This window comes from Colobus angolensis, unplaced genomic scaffold (genome assembly GCF_000951035.1).
Source record: "Colobus angolensis palliatus isolate OR3802 unplaced genomic scaffold, Cang.pa_1.0 Scaffold37, whole genome shotgun sequence".
Classification (NCBI taxonomy): domain Eukaryota; kingdom Metazoa; phylum Chordata; class Mammalia; order Primates; family Cercopithecidae; genus Colobus; species Colobus angolensis.
This window is the reverse complement of record NW_012117043.1, coordinates 8,737,790-8,757,413: the sequence shown is the minus strand read 5'-3', so window position 1 is coordinate 8,757,413 and position 19,624 is coordinate 8,737,790. Positions and strand designations below refer to the sequence as shown.

At 44.2% G+C, this 19,624-nt stretch overlaps 1 protein-coding gene across 2 annotated transcripts in view; it reads left to right on the top strand.

The window, feature by feature from the left end:
• HLF (hepatic leukemia factor) overlaps positions 1 to 19,624 on the top strand; it is a 60,290-nt gene continuing 40,666 nt past the window's right edge. The window contains exons 1-2 of one of the 2 annotated variants that reach the window (XM_011953751.1): positions 1 to 524; positions 2,710 to 3,045. In XM_011953751.1, coding sequence (XP_011809141.1) covers positions 410 to 524; positions 2,710 to 3,045 — 451 coding nt within the window. In that variant the 5' untranslated portion in view covers positions 1 to 409. Of the gene's footprint in view, positions 525 to 767; positions 838 to 2,709; positions 3,046 to 19,624 lie in introns of those variants that run through there. The other variant, XM_011953752.1, reaches the window with a different exon arrangement.

Here is a 19,624-nt window from a genome sequence, read left to right as displayed (position 1 = left end):
GCCTCCGGTGCTGGCACTAGGGGCTGGGGTCGGCGCGGTGCCTCCTGCCCTTCTGCAGCCGTCGACATATTTTTTTTCTTTCTTTTTTTTTCAATTTTGAACATTTTGCGAGACGAGGGGTTCGAGGCAGGTGAGAGCATCCTGCGCGTCGCCGGGGAGCCCGCGGGCACTTGGCGCGCTCTCCTGGGACCGTCTGCACTGGAAACCCGAAAGTTTTTTTTTAATATATATTTTTATGTAGATGTATTTATAAAAATATAAGTAATTTTTTTCTTCCCTTTTCTCCACCGCCTTGAGAGCGAGTACTTTTGGCAAAGGACGGAGGAAAAGCTCAGCAACATTTTAGGGGGCGGTTGTTTCTTTCTTTCTTATTTCTTTTTTTAAGGGGAAAAATTTTGAGTGCATCGCGATGGAGAAAATGTCCCGACCGCTCCCCCTGAATCCCACCTTTATCCCGCCTCCCTACGGCGTGCTCAGGTCCCTGCTGGAGAACCCGCTGAAGCTCCCCCTTCACCACGAAGACGGTGAGCGCTGCCGCGGCCCCGCTCCGGGAAGGGACGACGCTCCGGGGGTCCCCCTCCGCGGCGGGGCACGCCCGCTGGAGCATCCCCCCACCCCGCTCCCGCCCTGTCCCGCGGCGCCCCGGCCCCGCTCTGATAAAATTGAGGAGCTCACCCAGCACCCTTCCTCCCCTTCCTCCTCCTCCTCCTCCTCCTCCTCCTCCTCCTCCTCCATGAAAGGGGAGGGACCCCTCCTGAGCTACATTTAAAGAGCTTCGGGCACCCGGCCTCCCTGGGTCCCGCTCCTGCGGCGCGGGTGGGAGGTGTAACTTGACAGGTCAGGAACGTTCCCTAGAACGAGGTACACCCGCACGCAGAGCGAGCCCGCAGGCGGAGGGCAGAGCCTCCCGGGCTGGAGAGAAGAAACCCCGGGGCCTGGTTCTGTGCGGGGCAGGGGGCGGGGGTCGGCTTGAGGGAGGGGGTCTCACTGCGTAGCCTGGGTTTTGGGGTTGTGTTACAGCTTCTGTTACTGGTTAGTATTTGTAACCCACGAGGTGTGAGAGAAGATGCCTTTTCTCCTGGTGAAGGGTAGCTGAGAAAGCGGGGTGGGGGCTGGGGCCGGTGGGGGGAGTGGTCTCTCGGCGGGAAGCCGTGCACGCCTCCAGCGCTGACACTTTCCCGGTGCACTTTTTCTGGTGGGAGGGGAGAGAGGAGCAGGCTCACGTGTAACCGCGCAGGAGCCTCCTCTGGCTTGAGCCCTTTCTTGGTAAGTCCCAAACCTTCCCCAGACAACCTTGGCCATAGCGGTAGAGGAGGGGTACATTTGATGAGGCCCCAAACCCAGCTAGTGATACCACGGATTTGGGTTGATGCGGTTTCATGCCTTCGGCATCACAGTAGCAAATGCGAACCGTGTGGCTCACAGTGTAAAGTCTTGAAAGGTTAGTTGGCTACAAATAGCTTGGGAGTACTTGCACCTTCTTTCCTAGGAGAGGACAACCTGTTGCATTGCAAGAGTTTGCAATCTGCAGATGATAGCCACGGACCCCTCCTTAACTATGCTTTAAGGAAGAGCATTTGGGAGGAAGGGGCTGCCTGCAGGCTTTTGCATATGTGGGTGTTTTAAGTCAGATTTTCAGATGAGACGGTAGAGGGTTAGAATGGATGGCAGTGGAGGCTGTGTTTCTCTGAAGATGAAACTCAGAAGCAAATTCCTTAATCCCAGATTCCACCCACGACTGAATACTAGAATTGGCAAGATCCAGAATGCTCGTTAAAGACCTAATGGGCGAGCAGTATTTCCAGGTAGAAAATAGCTGCATACTTCCAACATAAGTGTATAGAATAACTCACCTTTTCCAATATCTGTGTTTTTGAAAGGTTTTGTAAATGCATACTCTTTGTAAATTGGATCATACTCAAATGTTTGGGGAAGAGAAGGAAGAAAACACTTTGTATTTTTTTAAACTCCTTTCGTAAAAATCAGTGTGCCCCAGTGGCTTTAGAAGCTAACACATGTGAGCTCAGAAAGTTCTCATTCTTCTCCTCTGCCAACATGAGGCATTGGTCAAGTTCCTTCAAGTCTCAGAGCCTCCAAGTCTTTGTTGTAAATGGAGGTAACAGCTATTTTGCAAGTTTATTGTGAGATTTTTGAGATAATATATGGAAAGAACCAGATATCCAGTAGGTGCTCTAAACATGATATTAGAGAAGGATGGAAGGTCCCTGCCTTACCAAAATTAAGACCACTAACTCACTGGCTTTGTAAGTCTAAATGACCTCATGTTGTTGCTGTGTTAAATTTCTGGAAGATAATTCCAAGCCTGGCTGTTGTTTTGTTAAAAATGGCAGCAGTTGTATATAATCGCAGGTGCTATTTTACTATTTTAGATTTAAGTTATTACTCTTCTCAAATAATGTGCTGAGAGTGTTCTCTGGTTTTTATCCTAGATCAGCCTGTAGCCCTGCCCCAAGGGCTAGTGCCTTCTTTCCAAAGTAAATAGGAAGATGTTGAAAAACAGGCAGAGATCCACGTCCTGCCTGAACTTTTAACTCTAGATCTACAAAAGACAGCAGCCAGAGAAGGATTCTGCCATTCATGAGAAGTAGTTTTATAACAGGCCAGGAAGAGTGGTAAAAGAGCGGTATTGTTTTTCTTTTCTTTCTTTTCTTTTCTTTTTTTTAAGTCCAACTTTCCCTTCTTCTGCAGCATTTAGTAAAGATAAAGACAAGGAAAAGAAGCTGGATGATGAGAGTAACAGCCCGACGGTCCCCCAGTCAGCATTCCTGGGGCCTACCTTATGGGACAAAACCCTTCCCTATGACGGAGATACTTTCCAGTTGGAATACATGGACCTGGAGGAGTTTTTGTCAGAAAATGGCATTCCCCCCAGCCCATCTCAGCATGACCACAGCCCTCACCCTCCCGGGCTGCAGCCAGCTGCCTCGGCTGCCCCCTCGGTCATGGACCTCAGCAGCCGGGCCTCTGCACCCCTTCACCCTGGCATCCCATCTCCGAACTGTATGCAGAGCCCCATCAGACCAGGTAAGTGCCCTGAAGATTCTCCCTTCAGAAAGGGAGGAGGAGGGTGAATGGGACAGGCAAGGTAGAGTTAGCGTAAACATCTTAACACTCAGGTTTTGGCAAAGATCTTAAGAGAGGAACCTTCTGCTCCACTCCTGGCAGAGGCTCTCCCACTTTAATGAACATCCATGTCACTCATCTGGAGGGTCTGATAAATACAGACTCTTTGCATCTACCCCTAGAAATTCTGATTTTGCAGGTCTGGAGTGAGGGCCCAGGCGTATGCGTTTTAATCAGCTCCCCCATGGGATTCTGATGTGGCTGATCCAAGAGTTGCAAGTTTAAGAAGTAACAACTTACAGTTAATGATTTGGCTAATTTAAGCCTCCGTCACATCTCCTATCTCTTTTCCTCATTCCCTAAACACATAGATAATAGGTAGCCTCTCAATAGGGGTTGGTTTACCTACATTCACTCTTCTCTATCCTGAAGGAAAAAAAAAATGAGAGTAGGGATGTGGGGCAGGTATATTTTTTCCATCCTTTTCATCTTGTTTTGTCATTAGCTGAGATATAGAATCTAAAAGCAGGCTCTCATGTTGTGCTTCTGAGCCTTCTTCAGGACCAGACTCCATCTCTCTCGTTGCTATTCCCATAAACCCAACTGTTCTTACTTTTTTTTTTTTTTCATTTTCATCTGTCCATCATACTCAATCCACCTGTATCAGAGCCCGCAAGGCTGCAAGGTCAGCTGTAAATGATCTTGAAATAGTACACAAAAATATCACCTGAAATGACCAGTACTTCAAAACCCACTGCTAATGCTCAGATATAAACACAGATTGAAGCAGCTTTGAATTCATGCCTTTAGCACCCTGTAGTACAAAATGAACAGGAAGAAAGACAATTTCATGTGCACAGGTAACCAGGAACAAAGATTCATCCAGATAAATCGTCCGGAAGGTCACAGAGCTGAGGGCCTTAGCTGTGGGGGAAGACAGAAAGCAGGACAATGCGAAACTTGTGCTAGAGATTGTTACTGAACTCCGTGTCCTCGACTCTTGTAGAAATTTCTGTGGCACACAGAGCAAGATTTAAATGGAAGGAAATGATGTAAAGGAGGAAGAGAATACCCCTGCCTTGATATATTCGTATTAGAGTTAAAGTTCTTCCTTTCAAATCTCTGTGTGCTGGCCCCTTCTCCAAAATTCACTTTGAATTATAACTCAAGGCCACTGGCTGGAATGGAATTAATTCTTAGTCTCCAGCCACCCCTGGAGGCTATGGGGGTTTGGGAAAACACTCCTTTATGTGATCCTGAGCCCCTGCTACTTGGAATGTGCGGTGCCACTATCTTCAGTGTATTTGTAGGAACAGCCAACCAAGTGAATAACCCTTCAAAGTGGGAAAACAGTGAGGAGAGAAGGGAACAGAGCTCCAGTGAGAGACACAGTTGTGCCTCGGTCATTGTGCTCTGTAGACTGAGAATCACCACTTTGTGGCTGTGTGACCTTAGAAAGCCACATCATTTCTTAGAGCCTCAGTTTCCCTTTTCATAGAAGGATACAATTTCTGTTTGATTGAGTTATTGTGAAAATTAGAGGTAATATGTATAAAGGGTCAGATGATTAGCAATGAGTATTCTATTTGCGGAAGCAGTTGTGATCATTGTTATATGTGTCAACTGTTGTTACTTACTTCAATCCCTGTCTTCTGAAATATCTTCTTAAGGTAACTAGGTACTGTACATAACCCTTCCTCTGGAGAGAAATGTCAGGAGATTTTGCCCAGTAGTTACTGCATTGGGATATTTTGACCCTAACTCTTGTAATCAATTGACAAATTTAGGATGTGTACCATGTTAGGAATACTGTATTTTTCCCAGGAGACCTGCACATGTTGGGTGTTCACACCTTGGTTCCTACTGAGAGTCAAAAATTGGGGTTTTGGAAATTGAAGCAGCTTGAAAACTCATTTGTCAGAGCTCATTAGAGTTGGTATTGATCAGTGACTCTCAGAAGCTTGGAATGCCCAGTCAGAGTTGCAATCCATAGCAAAGAACTCCTGAGTTTCAGGGGATATCATTTTGTAAGGTTCTGGTGAAAAGACACTGGGATCAAAGGGAACACTGAGGATCTAGAAATAAGTTCTCCATTTAAATGTCTTATTTTAAATAATGGAAAACCATTTCAACATAATTTCCTTCTTGGAATTGAAAACTCAGTAGTCCTCATAGAAAAGGAAAAAAATTAAACCTTGTCTTCAAATACCAAACTCAGGTAAAATAACGCTCTGCTGCTCATAGATTGTTGATCATTATAAAGATTATGATGCAAAATAAAATTCTAAGCGATGTTGGCTTGGTGGATGGATATTGCAAGCAAACCTGAAACAGGAGAAAGTTCTTGATTATTCCATGTGGCTCACAGGAGTGACCAGAATAGAAGCACCAAGTTACTCTTGAGGAAAAGAAGTCCTCAGAAGGGAAGAGTGCAGATGTGGCCTTAGGCGTTATGGGAATTGTATAATTTCAGTCTTGATTGGTGTTTGTCAGCCTTGGCACTGTTAACGTTTTGGGTAAATCTTGTGTCCTGTGCTTTCTAGGATGCTTGGCAGCATCCCTGCCCCTACTTCCTAGTTGCAAGTAGGACCCTCGTTGCCCCAGATGTGACAAGTAAAAATGTCTTCAATCACTGCCAAATGTCCCCTGGGCATAATAAAATCACTCCCGGTGGAGAACCACTGGTCTAGAACTTCAACTTGGACAGCAAAATCTAGACTGACTTTAGGACTCTGTCACACGAATGGATAAACCACCTGCAATGCTTTATGGCAAAACTTTTAAGAAGGTCAGGGGACGTTGGGTTGCCAAGAAGAAATAGAATATTAATAAGAGCATAATTATACACTTAGTTGATAAAACTAAGCCATCAGGCTAATCAGGAGAAAATTGCAGAGTAGTTTACCAAACAGTTGTTTCTGGCTATTCACTCAGCATGCGTCTTTTGAGCTATGCTCTGTTGTGGTGTTAGTGCTACCTGTTTGGTTGAAAGGCAATGGAACCACGAGCTGATAAAGTCTGCATTTCTAGGTCTACCCCAAGGATTTCTTGGAATGACAAGGTGAGCATTCTTGTGAATATTTATTTATTTATTTATGTATTTGAGATGGAGTCTCGCTCTGTCACCCAGGCTGGAGTGCAGTGGCACAGTCTTGGCTCACTGCAACCTCCACCTTCCAGGTCCAAGCTCTTCTCCTGCCTCAGCCTCCCTAGTAGCTGGAATTACAGGCATGCACCACCACGACCGGCTGATTTTTGTATTTTTAGTAGAGACGGGGTCTGTTGGCCAGGCTGATCTCAAACTCTTGACCTCAAGTGATCCGCCCACCTCGGCCTCCCAAAGTGCTGGGATTACAGGTGTGAGCCACCACACCTGGCCCATTCTTGTGAATTCTCATACTATTTACCATGACTGCCCCACCCCCTTTCTTATCTTGGGCACCCCATCTCTCTTCCTCTAACTGACCAAAGAATGAATCAAATATCTGAAGAAATCCAGTTTTCTTTCAAGAAGCAATCCAGGGATTCTTTAAAACCTGTTGTGGCTGTTGTATGGTCACCAAGCTTTCTGGGCTGACATCTTAATGAAGGGAAGAGTAGTGGTTCTTGGAGGCTGGAGCTAACTGCAGGGGCTCCTCGGTCATCCAAGGTGCAGTGTCCTGAACGTTCCTAGGCCAGCAGAGATGGCAGGAGTCATTCTGATGACTTCCATGTTTGCATTGTAGATACTTTCAGAGGTGGGATGTGGGGGTGCTCTCCTGGAGGTATGAATATATGCTGGGGACTGGAAAAAGAAGAATCTGTTTGCCCTGAGAACTGAGCGATAGCTTTAAGGACAGCCATCCCTTTAGGGAAAGTCATCTATAGCAGACAAAGGCAGAGTTATTTTTATATCACATGCTTGTAAAGCCAGATTTGAAATTGTTTCCTCTGGTGGTTTTTCTTTGAATAGCTGGGGGGTGTCCTACCACTGTTAGGCCCATATTCTGCTGAGAATTAAGAAGGCTGTCTTTCTAGTTCTGAGCATGGAGACCGGGTTGTGATGAAGACCGTTACAGAGTAAAGTGAAAACCCTTCCATGTGGTCGTGTGTGGGAAAAGGGTGGCATAAGTGGGTGGCACAAAAGGAGCGGGGGTGGGGGAGAACCCATTGTACCTTTGCAATATGGAGTTTGTGTTCTGTTTCTGCCGACCTTCCTTGTGAGAAGGTTTGGGTATGGAAAGAAAATTCTGGCCTGGGAATCTGAGTAATGATGGAGGGAAGTTCTGTGCAGGTGATTCTGCGTTTATGGAAGGTCAGAGGATTCTCTTTTCCCAATAGTGAGGCTCCCCTTAAGGGCATGCAGTTCACATATATTTCTAATCCAGCAGACTGATAACATCTGCAGGTTGGGAGTGCCATGACTGATAGTAGTTGTGCCCGGTGTCTCAAGCATCTTGAAAGTGCTGTTCATTCATCAGGGGCTAGGGGATCCTGAAGGGGAGGGAGTCTGCATGGTTCTGGAGGCAGGCAGACATTGTTCTGTTTCTTGTAGAGTTTATCTTCTCCACGGAGCCCTGTAGAGGACAGGCTTGCTGACATTCACAGGATGGTAATCCCAAGCCTGTGGCAAGAGGTATTTTGGGGTATGTCTGGAAAGCAAGGCAACTTGGTGGTTAAGAGTGTAGGCTGTGGGCTCAGGGGCTTGGGTTTACATCCTGGACCCACCCCTGGCTTGCCATGTAACTTTGTGTCAGTTTCTTAACCTCTTTAAGCCTCAGTTTACTCATCAATAGAATGGAAATTACAAATGGCTCCTCTCCCTTGGAGTTTTGGCAGGTTTAAATAAGATCGCACTTGACAAGTCTGGCCGGTGTGTACTGCATGAGTACTCGGTGCATTCAGCCGTTATGGTGTCAGTGGCATGGAGGTACAGAAAGGAATGACTGGATTCCCAACCCCTGTTTTCTATTTCGGGGTTTATTTATCCAGTCCCCTTCCCTCTGCAAAAATAGGACATACTTTCATGCTTTTTTTTTCTTTCCCATCATGTCCAACACTTATTCTGTGCAGCCAGCCTGACCTTTCTCTTCCTTCTGGGTTAGGACAAGTCACTTCCCTGATGTTAACCCAGCAGCATGGCTTCTGAGTTACCAACTCCTGTTCTGCCAATGTGGAAACAGCCACTGTCTAGGTGCCCAGCCCCCGAGCTCTCGTGTGAGCCCTGGCAACCCTGGCTGCCTGCCTGCATGACCGTGTGCTCCAGACACGTGGCTGTGCCCTGTGGAGCTTGCCCAACGCTGTGTGGTGTGCTGGCTTGCTTTTTTTTTTTTCCCTCCTCCCTCTCGCTTCCTTTCCCAGGAGAATGACAGCAAGTGCCAGCAAGCAATTGTAATCCTGACCCTGGCATGAGAAAGCTGAGCTCTGGAGGGCAGCTCAGATGCCAGGGAAACCTGTTCTGTCCAACATTCTAGCCAGACCCCAAACCCGGCGCTCTCTCCTGCCTGGCTGCCCAGAGGCCCTGTCTTCTCTGCGCTGCTGTGGTGGGCAAGATTCCTGGAGGTCAGCTCCTGCCAAGGGTCTTGGCAGAGTCTTTCCAGTTCAGCACTGTGCCTACCAGACTAGAAAAATAGCAATATAAAGACAGAATTAGGTGGAGGAGAAGGAAAGGGGATGGGGGAGGTGGGAAGAAAAAACCCTTGATAACATCCTCATGTAGAAAGCCAGAGAAGGGGAAGACAGCCGTGATTTATTAGGTTTCTCAGAAACCTCTCTTCCAACTAGCACTAATCACTTTTACCCAGGAATCATTTTTTATGTCTCAGCAATGAAAATGGAGGGAAGAGGGAAGGTAGTAGAGAAAGTAATAAGATGAAAAAAAATAGAAAATAATATGTTAGAGAGGTACAGGGCCTGTGTTTGATTCTGTAATGGTAGTGGGTGAGAATATTGGTCACAGCTAATAGTGATTATAATAACAGGCCCTCCCCCAGCAAATGTCTTGTCCTAAAGATACTACACCACCGTTTTCCTATAAATTTCAATTTCCCTCAGACTTAGGTGCCTCTGTCTCACCAGGCACAACATCTGTCAGAATGTCCTGTGTTTGAGACACCAGTGTATATGGGCAATATAGCAGTAATGTTTTTTAGAGCACAGAATCCAGTAAACAAACCAACCTGAGTGTGAATCCTGACTTTGCCACTCATTGGCTGCTCACGATCTCAGGCAAGTCATTTAAATGCTCTGAGCTTTCAGCTTCTCGTCTGGAACTTTGGAATAATCATTGGACCTGCCTCATAGGACTGTTGAAGGTCATATGAGCCAATGCATGCAGAGTAATTGTCACCCTGCGTCGCACACAGCAAGTGCTTAATAACAGCTGCTGCAAGCAGCACCTTCACCACCATCTAATCGCATTTCCCATGGGAGGACCAAGCATGGGGCTCAGAGAGAGTCTTGATACTTTTCCCTTCCTAGCTAATTAAGAACACTGGTCAAGAAATTTGGATTTCTCTCCTGCTTCTCTGCCAAGTCTTGCCTGCCCTTCTCTTAGCCTTTGAATTTTAGGTGACCTTGAGTAGCTGACTGTACCCTTTAGTCATTCTTCCTGGCTCACGGGATTAAATAAAAAAAAAATGCATTTTGAAGAAGTTTTTTTGTTTGTTTGTTTGTTTTTTGAGACAGGGTCATGCTCTGTTGTCCAGGTTAGAAAGCAGTGGCGTGATCATGGCTCACCACAACCTCAACCTGCCAGGCTCAAGAGATCCTCCTACCTCAGCCTCCCAAGTAGCTGGGACTACAGGCATGCACCACCACGCCTGGCTGCTTTTTGTATTTTCTATAGATACAGGGTTTTGTCATGTTGCCCAGGCTGGTCTTGAACTCATGAGCTTAAGCAATCCACCTACCTTGGCCTCCCAAAGTGCTGGGATTACAGGTGGAAACCACTGTGCCCTGCCCAAAGAAGTTCTTGATTAGATTTCTTCCGTGTCATATTTGGTAATAGATCAATCATTTATTCTACCATTGAATTTTTAACGATAGACATTAATACTTATATTTAAAGGCAATATAGTGACTTTGGGGGTAAGGAAGCCATAAAGGTATGTTATGGTGTTTCAGAAGGAGAAGGGTTCAGATTATTCTCCTGCTTGCAAGCCAGACTTTACACAAGCATTCCAGAATAATAATTCCTCCTCTCTCCAAGGGGTTCTTTGATGAGTAAATCCTTCATCTTTCTGAACCCTGATAGTCTCTTCTACAAAGCAACATCCTTGTTGGGTTTCTGTGAGCTTTCTAAAGCTACCATATAGGAAAGATCCAGCTTGGTGCCCTGTACATAGTAGACAAGCCTTTACCATGAGTCGGTTCAGTTACTTTTCTCTACGAAGTGATACAGTGATTAGAAAACAACAGGGGACTTTGGGAGGCTGAGGCGGGAGGATCGCTTGAAACCAGGAGTTTGAAAGCAGCCTGGGCAACATAGCAAGACCCATCTCTACAGAATATATTTTTAAAAATATTAGCTGTATATGGTGGCACGTGCCTATAGTCTTGGCTACTTGGGAGGCTGAGGCAAGAGGATCGCCTGAGCCCAGGAGTTCAAGGCTGCAGTGAGCCTTGATTGCATTGCTGCACTCCAGCCTGGGTGACAGAGTGAGACCCTGTATCTAAAATTAAAAATAAAAGAGAAAGCAACAGAGGAGGTTTTAGGAGGCGAAGAGCAATGTGCCCGGTCCCAGAAATAGCATCTGTTTTTGTTTTGTGCTTTGGTGTTTTGATTTGTGCACCCTGAGGAAGAGAGACAAGAGTACAATTTGGCTGCTAGTTTCCAGAGACAGTGATTTGGTAGGGAAGATAAGACTTTTAGGCAAAGTGATGAGTGACAGGACAAACTAGCATGTTCTCAGTGTCGAATGATTGGTATATAGAGGCTTCCAATATCTGTTGAAAAGAGGAGGTTGAAAGATTAATCAAGAAAATGAATAAAAATTTCAAAAATAAATAATGGAGCCGTATAGCCAATAAGAGCTGCCAGACCTCACAGGAAGCAGCCTTTGCTCAAGGCAAAGGTGTCGGGGGAAGCTTCTTGGAAGAGTTGTAGCCTGTGATGGGCCCAGAAGGAGGGGCGAGAGAGCCAGATTGGAGAGGTTCATGCCCCACAAAGTTACAGAGGCAGGAATGCCCACAGGGTGTTTTAGGCAACAGGGTGTAGATCCAGTTTGGCTGGTGCAGAAAATTCATATCAAGAAGTCAGGGAGATGAGTCAGAGAGGTTGGTGCCAGTCAGGCTGACAGCTTCCTGAGTACCAGGCTGCAGTGCTTGAACTTTATCCAGTAGGCAATAGGGAGCCATTGAAGGTTTTTGAGCAGGAAAGTGGCATGTGACCATTTCCACTTGAGTTCAAGGTTGGATTGGAAACATTTTTAGAAACTTGACAATAGTTTCCTCTGGCAAACCAGGATTTCCTTATGTTTATTATTTTGAAAATAAATACTCTCCCTTGAACATCAAACAGCTTTTCAAAACACGATGTTCTAATGATCTAGAGAAAGTAATTCAAAAACACAGGGTTTAGGTTTCATTTATAAAACCCATAATTTTGGTGATTGGGGGAAACACTCTTTGGCAAGGAAATAGTTTGAGGGATTTGACTGGTTCAGAATTTAAAAGTCCAAAAGCAGGCCTGGTCTCATAGGAGTAGAAAAATAGATTTTAATAAACCCAACTCATTAACGTTCATCACTTTTAAATGCCTCTATTTTATACAGCTTACTAGGTTTGCAAATAAGTATATTGAACCAGATGTTATGCGTATGTTTGTGTGTGCGCGTGCATGTGCGTGGGCATGCATGCGTTTGTGTTTGTGGTTGGGGGTGGGAAGGTTAATGTCTCAGTGATACAAATAGTACCTGATTATAAGGATTACCTGGAGCAGTAATATCAAGCTAAAAATACTAAGCCAAGTTTCTGGCTGGCTTATTAATTTTACTCCTGGGAAACAAAGGAGTCATTATTACAGTTTTGCATTCTTGAGTCCTGACCTTGTATTTGTGGCTCCCTTCTTTCCTGAAAACAGAATTGTACATCATGCTTCGATATGGGATGTGTGTGTGTGTTTCACATTGGGAGTACTGGTAAAGGAAAGGGACATACATTGTGGGAGGGGATCGGATTGTAGGGGGTTGGACTGCTGAATGTCACGTGCATGAAATGACTTGCTCAAGCACCCTCTAAAGTGTGCCCTGTTATCAAGCCAAGATTTCAGAAGGCTCAAAGAGTTGCCATAACCCAATCTAGTTCACTTACATAGAAAATAGCTGTCAATGTGGGCATTTCATCTCCAGCTACATACAATTGGGACAATTACAGAAGTGTTGGCAGAATCGAGTGTCTGCTGGGGCAGAAACTATAATATTTGTTTCTGTTAAATTGGCTTGTGTGGTGGGTACAGACTCCATGACTGAATGTGGAAATTCCTAAAATGTTAGTTTTCCTTCTTTTCTGACTTTAACAAACTGATGTTACGCTCTTAACTCACTACCCATCCAATCTCATTTTCTTTCCTGAAAAACTACACAGCTCCCCTGTCACACAGGGTTCGTAAAAGTTTTGTTTTTAGAAGTTTAATCTGGGATTTGTTTCCTTAATGATCTTTGGAAGAATGCTTTGGAATTTGAGGTCTTATAATGAGACGTGGCTTGTGGCTGTTAAACCCTGTTGCCTCTCAGATTTTGCCTGGGAGACCCTATATTCCTAAAAACAATGAGTGCATGCTACAGAAAGATGCTTCAGGGAGCTACAACACTAAATCATCTGTGACAAAATGTTCTCTTAGAAAGTGGAATTGCATAAATGGATCAGCAGAAATAAATGCTTTGGCAGAAATTCCTTGAGTGGGGAAGAGCAATGCTTTCTTTTCTAATTAGCTCTGGGTAACAGTCTGCTGTGATATCTTTGCTGTGGAACCCAGGCATGGACAGTAGAGCAGGAAAGTCTCATCACTGCTCTCTAAGTGCTTCTGTACTTAATGGAAAGAGTTAAGCACGCCTGTCCGTTCATACACAATAAATGCCACTTGAATTGAATTGAATGGGAAAAGCAAAGGTTTGTTTGGGGGGACAGATGCCACCAGGCCCTGACCAGTGGGAGTCAATGCGGCAAACCAGATGAACAAGATCATGTAGATACGCAGTAATCAGATTACCCAGAACAGAAATCTCAATACCCCAAGATATGAAGGGTTATTTTAAGGATAGTGGCAAACAGTTAAACTCAACCTGCTCTGAAGATTGAACAGAAGACTTAATTCACCTTAGGATGGAGTCATTATGATGTGGGCTGAATTAGTATCACTGAAGGAGACCATGCAGGCTTTTCCTAGAGAACTATGAAAACAGGACAGAGATCTCAGATCCAATCAAAATAGTATTGCTTTTAAAAGGTCAAAGGACATTGAAAGATTTATAGAGGAAATAGTAGGTAATATGAACTGTAAAGATGGAAATAAAGCCTTGAAAGAGTCTCTGAAGACAAGAAGAGAGAAATTTGCAGAACTGGCCTCGTAAGAATCTCATAAAGTTCATTTCATTATGATTGATTTCTTTGTATTAATACACCTTCCTGGGAAAGTGAGTATCTTTTATCCTCATAGAATCTAAAGCGTGTTTGTTTCAAATGGGCAGTGACAACTAAATGATTTTAAAATATTATTTATATTGATGTCAAAAAAGTTATTTTTAACCTTGTAAGTGAAATTTATCTAAACATAGTAGGCCAGATAATGATATTTAGTTATTGACTTCCTGAACAACTAATGACAGGAAGATTCAGTATTACACAAACTAGGTATAAAGAAGCAATTTAGGTCTGCTTATTTTATTTCTTCTTTGACCCTCTCACTTGCGTGGCAGTAACATTGCATTGATTCAGATTTTATGATCATTTTATCTTGAATTGGTTAAACTAAAATTTATATCTTTGTTTTCTTTATAAATAAAGATATTACTAGCTGGGCACAGTGGCTCATGCCTGTAATCCCAGTGCTTTGGGTAGCCAAGGTGGGAAGATCACTTGAGGCCAAGAGTTCAAGACCAACCTGGTGAGACCCCATCTCTACATTATATATTTTTTTAATTTAAAAAGAAAAAATATTACCAAACAAATTAGTTATGCAAACATAATTTTGGGACACAGGGTTAACTTGAGTACAAAATAGTTTTTAAAGATTTTAACTGTGTATATATAAATTAATATTCTGAACCACAAGTGCATGTTAGTGAATAGCAAAATAATTTTTGTCATTCAGACAATTCAGTAATTGAGATTAGCATTCCCACCAAATTGTTGCCAGTTATCTCCATCTGTCCCCTTCTCCATTCCCCCCACCACTAAATTTTCATATCTTTAAAGTTAAATTTTCATATAAGCATATGGAACCGAAATATTATTTTCATTCATTTACCTGTCATCAGAGAGGATGTCATCGGCCAACCCCCAAAGATGGTGTGGGATCTACCAGCCATATAACTCTTCTGCATTTGTTCCCTCCATTGTAAGTGAGGGTGCTAATACCTGCTTCAGAGGATTCCTGGAGAAGTAAATGAGATGATACATGTACAGCACTTAGAACAGTGCTCAGTATATAAATGGCAGCTTTCAGCAGTTTTATTTTTATTCTACAATTACTATTCCTTCTCTTCTTCCACCTCCATGGCTATTTTATGGACACTTAAGTGGGAACACATCCTGTGTTACAGCAATGCTATAGCAGTGATGGCCTGGAAACTGCTTTTGAGTTATTGCAGGGAAGAAAGGATCATGAAGAGATAATAAAGCAGGTGAGCACCCTGTGTATTTAGGCCTGTGAGAAGATACATCCCACCTCAAACACCATTTGTGGTCCTATCACCCTAGCATGTCACAGTGTAACTGCCTGCTTTCTTGGATAGCTCTTCTAATAGATGTATGCTCTGCGGAAACTTTGGTTTCCAACTAGTCTGTGTCTTCCATCTCCATATGCCCTGCTGTGCCTGCATATGTCTTCTGGTGCTATGCCTGGAGGATCTTGAGTGGGTAAGGGTGAAAGGGAATTTAAAATACATTTCCTTTGGTGCTCTAGAGCCTTTCCAACATGCTGCCAGATCTGCGTTTTCTCTTTCTTCTTTTTACCCTTGGTGACACTTCTGGGCCATAAAGTAGTGAACTGGCTGTCCTCTAGTTGTTGTTGATGGGCTCTTGAGTGACGTGGAGGCAGGAAAATGGGTTTTCAATGGTCACAAAACTCCCTGACTTTCTGCTTTCCTTAGTGTGAGTCTCTCAAATACATACTTCTTAACTCTCCTTTCTCTGTACTAGAGGGAAACATGGCAGGGAGGGGTCCAGGTAGGAAAGAATGGGCTTTTCTGAAGTGGAATGGAAATATAAGGAAATTGTAAAAACAAAAGTAGATTATTTGGAAGAAATGTCTAAGAGTTTTTACACAAAGGAGACAACTAGAAGTTGATTGATTTAAGAACTGAGTTTAACCTGGTATGACTTTGGTTTCCAACTAGATTACAGCTGTGGGGTTCTTGGCCTTTGACATGCGTCTCGCTGGACACAGTACGTTGTGCACTATACATATGGGTGTGGCAGGATAAGACTTTTAAAGGTACAGCAGTCTTGAGAGATTACAAAGTACATCAGCATGAAACTAAGCAAGATTTTAGCCTCTTGAGAGGGATGTTCAATTTCAGCTAAAGCTCCCTCAGCATATTTTTGTATCCCATCAAATATCTCTGAGTCGTGGCCAGGCGCGGTGGCTCACGCCTGTAATCCCAGGACTTTGGGAGGTTGAGGAGGGTGGATGACCTGAGGTCAGGAGCTTGAGACCAGCCTGACCAACATGGTGAAACCCCGTTTCTACGAAAAATACAAAATTAGCCAGGCATGGTGGCGGGTGCCTGTAATCCCAGCTACTCAGGAGGCTGAGGCAGGAGAATCACTTGAACCCGGGAGGTGGAGGTTGCAATGAGCCAAGATCGTGCCATTGCACTCCAGCCTGGGCAACACGAGCGAAACTCCATCTCAAACAAAACAAAACAAAACAAAAAATATCTCTGAGTCCCTCCCTGCTTTTATAAAAGAGTGGACACAATGCTCCTAAGTTTAAATCAGGTCAATTCAGTACGAAATCATAGCAATAGCCATTATGTGTTAAAACCAGGATTGTCCTAAATACTTACTGTAAGTGGTTGTAGGAAATCAGCTCATATTAGAAATGATATTGGTCCCTGGAATTTAGTCTGTTCCCAAGAGGACTGAATGTTGTGAATACATTGCCAAAGTATGTTTTCTTTTTTTCTCCATCAGCCCTTCCATTCTGACTACAGGCAGCTTAAAAATAAATTTGGGCATATCTCGGTGGCCAAAAACCATGGAGATCAGGATGAAATCATTTTCAAGGCAGAAATAACAAGCGTTGATAAAGATATTCAGAGAAACACAGTCCTAATAGCATCAGCACGTGACTGTGGAGCCCTTTAGTCACCAAGCTAAATTCAATTTGGAATCAGGGGTCTACTGAAAAGCCAGGAAACTTTGAGCAAGTCACTTGAATTCTGAGCCCCCATTTCCTCATCCAGAACATGGTGGCCTATTTTGTAGGATTGTCATGCACGTTAAATTACATTAAACAAGCTATCAGTAAAAGGATGTGGGACTGTGCCTACTCGGATTGTCACCCAGCGAGTTTTAATTCAGAGTCCAAATCTGGTATTTACAGACCACGTTCTAAAATGCACTTGTAGTTAATGTCTTTGGAGTCTTGCTTCCAGGATTTTGAGTTACTGGACTGGGTCTTTGTAAGCTCCATGATGCTGCTTTGGGAACACAGGAGATTTAATCTGTAGTCCTGGCTATGCTATTAATTGCGAGTATAACCTTAGGTGTTCAGCTTCTCTGGCTTTTACTTCTTCATCTGTAAAATGGGAATAATCTGTATCCTTCTAACTTACAAGTGTGTCATAATAGAAAACTGACCGAACAGTTTACATCAATGTCCATTATTATTTCCGTTGGGTTTTAGATGGCAAGAGATGGAAAACACATAGCAACAATTTCAAAGGTAGGCCAGTTCCAAAGAGCACTGAACTTGGAGTCAGCCAATCTAGGTTCTAAAGCCAATCTGTCAGCATTAGGTGTCTCTGGACAGGTCACCAAATCTCTCAAAACCTAATTTTTCTTGTCTATAAAAGGTAGGTGCTGTTTCTAGCTTTATGACTCCATGTTCAAAGACTACTGTGTGCTGGAAGACGACTAACATTCACATTTTGGTGAATGTCTAAAAAAATTTAAAGCCCCTTGGGAGTAATGGAGCTGCTCCCAAGCCAAGTAGTAGATGGATTAAGAATCTGACATTCTGCCACTCATAAAGGATGACAGAGTTTAAAAACTAAAGCTGAAAAGCAGAAGACATTTGACACCTTTTGGAGAAAAAACAAAGGTCAAGCTAGTTACTTCCTTAAAAAATGGTCTTCATGCTGAATGGGAACCACCAGATTCTCTCTGGTGTTCAGCATTCCAGAGCAACCCTGAAAATAAATTATCTGGCTGGAATCATTGCTCCAACAGTTGGATTTCTTAGCAGTAGTTTATTAGCCAGACAAAATAATTTTTTTATAAAGAAAAAGAAAAAAAAGGAAAGCCCGCAGAAGGAAAAACCCCAGGGCCCACTGCTAGCTCTTTTGATGGCAACTTTTCTAGAAGGACAGTGGCCAGAGGGGGCCTTTAGCTTTTCTGGGTGGCTGGAGTCAGGTTTGTAGGACCTGCCTGTGATAGTAGGTTTCATCCTGCAGCTGACTGATGGATTAGTAGGTACCTGGAAAGTCATTTTGAAAGATTCTGAGGCTTGGTCTGGGCTCAGTGAAGAGTTCTGTGATTAACTAGTGATGTCTGCCTTTGGCTTGGGTGGGGCAGTACTGGTGCCTGGTGTTTGCTGTCCTGCCAGAGCAGGTTGGGAAGATCCTTTAGTACTTGTCCTTCTACTGGGCAGCAGATCAAGGACTCAGGCCAGTCTTGCTTCCGATGTCCTGGAAAAGTGTTTTCCGAGCCTCCAGCACATAATGTTTTACTCTCTAAAGGAGGCTTATTCTGATTAGCTTAACAGAGAGAATGGAAGAAAGGAAGTCTATTGATTCAGCTCCTTGGTCACGAGACAGGAATTGCAAGGTGGAGGGAAGCTGTAATTCCAACATGTAATTCCGTGGATACTCCGATAAAGCACAGGTGTAGGTGCCACTGATCCAGCAGAGGCAGCCACAAACCGCAGGTCCTGGTTAGCTGCCTGTGGCCAGAGGTCATGGCTGCAAATTCCAGGGAAACTGCATCCTTGGTAGGCAGTCAACCGTACACTCCATACTTGCGATTCTTGATATTTGAAATCAAAGTGCAGCCACTTTTCTTTAAGGAAGCTTTAGAGAACTTGCCAGTCTGTTTAGGATTGAAGGTGATTCTCAGTTATCCATGCTGATGGAACAGATAAACTGAAGTTCATTTCTCCTCAGCTGTGGAACGTGCCTTATGTTTTTGTGCTGTTGATCTGCTTTCCTGGTAAGATTTGAACTCTTCAGATTTTTCTTTCTATAAAGAACGGTTGAGGGGGAGTGTAGTGCTTTTTGCAGCTCCCCAGTATGTTTCTAACATAGCCAGCCAAATGTCTCTGAGCCCTCCCAGCCTCCTAACTTTAAATCCATGAACTGCACCAGGGAGATAATCAACCAGCTGCAGTTGGTTGAGCACTTACTGTGTGTTCCCTGGGATCCAGGTACAGCAGTCTTGAGGGATTACAAAGTATATCGGCATGAAACTAGGCAAGATTTTAGCCTCTTGAGAGGGATGTTCAATTTCAGCTAAAGCTCCCTCAGCATATTTTTGTATCCCATCAAATATCTCTGAGTTGCGGCCAGGCGCGGTGGCTCACGCCTGTAATCCCAGCACTTTGGGAGGTTGTGTGACAAGGACTTGATCCAAGAGTGTGTTGGGCAATAGGGTGAAGTGGGCTGCAGGTTAAACATTGGCTATAGGGATTTACAAAAGAGTTCACTGAGAGTGGGCCTGACTTCCTCTGCTACTTGCTGTTTCCTGTTGTTTCCAGTAACTGCACTTGAGCTCTGCATACGATTAACTTTCAATTATCCTGAGGCTGATTAACTGGTTTGCAGATTAACCAATGTGAAGGCTCACCTGGGCCTAGGAGTTGCTCATCAACTCAGCTGCTCCATAATTAGCTGGTGATGGCTAATTGCCTGCCCCAGGGTTGGGAAACCTGGGCACTGGGTGACTGCAGGGGACGGGGACCAAGGGATGACTTCTTCTAGGACCTTCTCCTCTCTCCAACCAGAGGTGCCCTCTAGCCCTATAAACTTCTGCATTCTCCAGTGCAGTACCTGAGAGGTTCAGAAGTTCTCTGGGTCCTGGTACTCTGCTCCTGCTACCTTTCAGCTCCTGCCCCCAACACCCTGTTCAAATTGGGAACAAGTTGACCACAGGGCACAGTAAATTTGAAAGTCCGGAGATT